The 2,484-nt window shown below is 30.6% G+C and overlaps 1 protein-coding gene across 1 annotated transcript in view; it reads right to left on the reverse strand.

The window, feature by feature from the left end:
• Positions 1 to 2,153: 2,153 nt before the first annotated feature.
• The window catches only part of HELRODRAFT_183460 (hypothetical protein), a gene marked incomplete at both ends in the record, with an annotated part of 1,745 nt that continues 1,414 nt past the window's right edge, over positions 2,154 to 2,484 (reverse strand). The window contains one exon of the mRNA XM_009012492.1: positions 2,154 to 2,303. Coding sequence (XP_009010740.1) covers positions 2,154 to 2,303 — 150 coding nt within the window. The remainder of the gene's footprint in view (positions 2,304 to 2,484) is intronic.

The following is a 2,484-nucleotide window of genomic DNA, read 5'->3' on the forward strand; positions in this document are numbered from 1 at the left end:
CCACACAGACACACACACAGACACACACACGTACACACAAACATTTGTTGTAATCGTATCTGTTCACGTATCGGTAATAACACCTGTTTAGTATGTCACCATCTAAATGTGGTTGAACATGGTATTTCCAAACTTGTATTTCTGAGTTTAATTTTTTATCTTAGTTTTTTGGTATTTGTGTATTTGTTTGTATGTTTGTATGTTTGTATATGTTTGCTGATGAATGTTTACATAAATATCAAAACTTAACATACGTATATGTTTGTTAGTACGTTTATGTACGAACGTATGTATATTTCTGTGCATGTATCTATGTAAGTTTGTTGATTTGTTTGTATGTGTGTGTGTGTGTATGTATGAATGTATTATTATTATTATTACTGATTTTTTTTATTATTATTATTTTATTGCTTTTTTAATTCGATAAGAGGAGGCGAATGAAGAATGGCAGTTGGCGTAAAATTCAGTTATGAAGTATGTATGTATGTGTATGTATGTATGTATGTATGTATGTATGTATGTATGTATGTATGTATGTATGTATGTATGTATGTATGTATGTATGTATGTATGTATGTATGAATATGTGTGTGTGTGGTGCGTGTGTGCGTGTACTTGAAATGCATGCAACTCTTTGGAGTATAACCGCCTTCAGTATTTTTTAATTTATCTATTTATACCTTTCCACAAGATAGAAAGTTCGAAAGAGATTTTTAGTTTTGTGAAAACAAAGAAAGAATTAACAAAAAAAAAAATTGTCGAAATAACGAGTTGGCATCGAGTTGACTCTTGCAAAAAAGAAAACAATTTCTTTCGAACTCTTATCAAATCACGATTGGTTTAAAAAAAAATGTAGTTTCAACTTTGAATTCTAACTTTTGTAACTGTGAAAAAGTTGAACGACTGAAAAAACGAAGGAAGGAATGAATTGATGAATGTATGGAGTGATAAATGGATAGATAGATAGATAGATAGAGAGATAGACTAAATAGATAGACTAAATAGATAGATAGATATTTATTTGTGTACATAGATAGATAGATAGTGAAAATAAAAGATAGATAGTGAAAATAAAAGAAAGTCAGAAGAGAAAATGAAAATATAGATGAACGCACGAATGAAATTTTTCATTTCCTCTTTTTATTTCCCGAGACAACTGACGTCAGAAGCAACATGTTTAAAAGTGGACTTTTTTCCATTTTTTTTTAAACAACAAAAACCACCAGCAATAACAACCAAAAACAACAACAACAATTGCAAGAACAACAACCAACAACAACAATAGCATCAACAACACAACAACAACAACAATTGCAAAAACAACAACCAACAACAACAATAGCAACAACAACACAACAACAACAATTGCAAGAACAACAACCAACAACAACAATAGCAACAACAACACAACAACAATTGCAAGAACAACAACCAACAACAACAATAGCAACAACAACACAACACCAACAATTGCAACAACTACCAATAACAATAGCAACAACAACAACAACAATGCAACAACAAGTCACACTGAATAAAACTTGAAGTAGAGTAATCCCGTGTCGTCATTAAACAGAAGAATTAAACATGGGGGATTTAGAATTTATTCATTTGGTTTCATCTCTCTCTCTCTCTCTCTCTCTCTCTCTCTCTCTCTCACTTTTCTCTCCCTCTTTTTCTTTCTCTCTCTATCTCTTTCACTTTTTCTTATTATCTCTTTTTTTTTATATTTTCTTTCTCTCTGTCTCTCTCTCTCTCTTACTCTCTCTGTCTCTCTCTTTCTCTGTCTCTCTCTTTCTTTCTCTCTTCCTTTTATTTTTTATCCTTTTTTAATCGTTCGTTCTTTTACTCATACATTCATCCATTTGATCAATCATTCGATCGATCATTCATTCATTCCTCTACTCATTCATTTCTTTACCTAAATTTTACTCGCATCGCTCTATCATTCATTCATTCGTTCGTTCGTTCGTTCGTTTGTTCGTTCGTTCGTTCGTTCGTTCGTTCATTCATTCATTCATTCATTCATTTATTTCAATTTTAGTCATTCTTTCATCCGTTTATGCCCCTGAAGATCATGTTTTATTTCATTTCACGAACAAAAAATGTTCAGATGAAATAAATTTGCATTACGATATTATTATTCTCATTCTTCATCTTTTCATTATTTTTCTTCTTCTTCTTCTCCTTCTTCTTCTTCTTCTTCTTTTTTTCTTCTTCTTCCCATTTTTCTTCTTATTCTTTTTCTTCTTAATATTATTATTAGTATTCTTATTAACATTATGGATCATTTTTTCAACGGGCTGTAGTTAAGATTTATCATTCACCATTTTTAACGTTAAATAAATGTTTTTTTTCCACAATTTCTCGCTCTCTCTCCCTCTCTCTCTCTCTTTCTCTCTCTATCTATCCATCTATCTATCTATCCATTTTTCTATCTATCTATCTAACTATCTATCTATCTTTCTCTTTTTATAAAATTAT

Source organism: Helobdella robusta (genome assembly GCF_000326865.2).
Source record: "Helobdella robusta unplaced genomic scaffold HELROscaffold_108, whole genome shotgun sequence".
In the NCBI taxonomy this organism is placed as follows: domain Eukaryota; kingdom Metazoa; phylum Annelida; class Clitellata; order Rhynchobdellida; family Glossiphoniidae; genus Helobdella; species Helobdella robusta.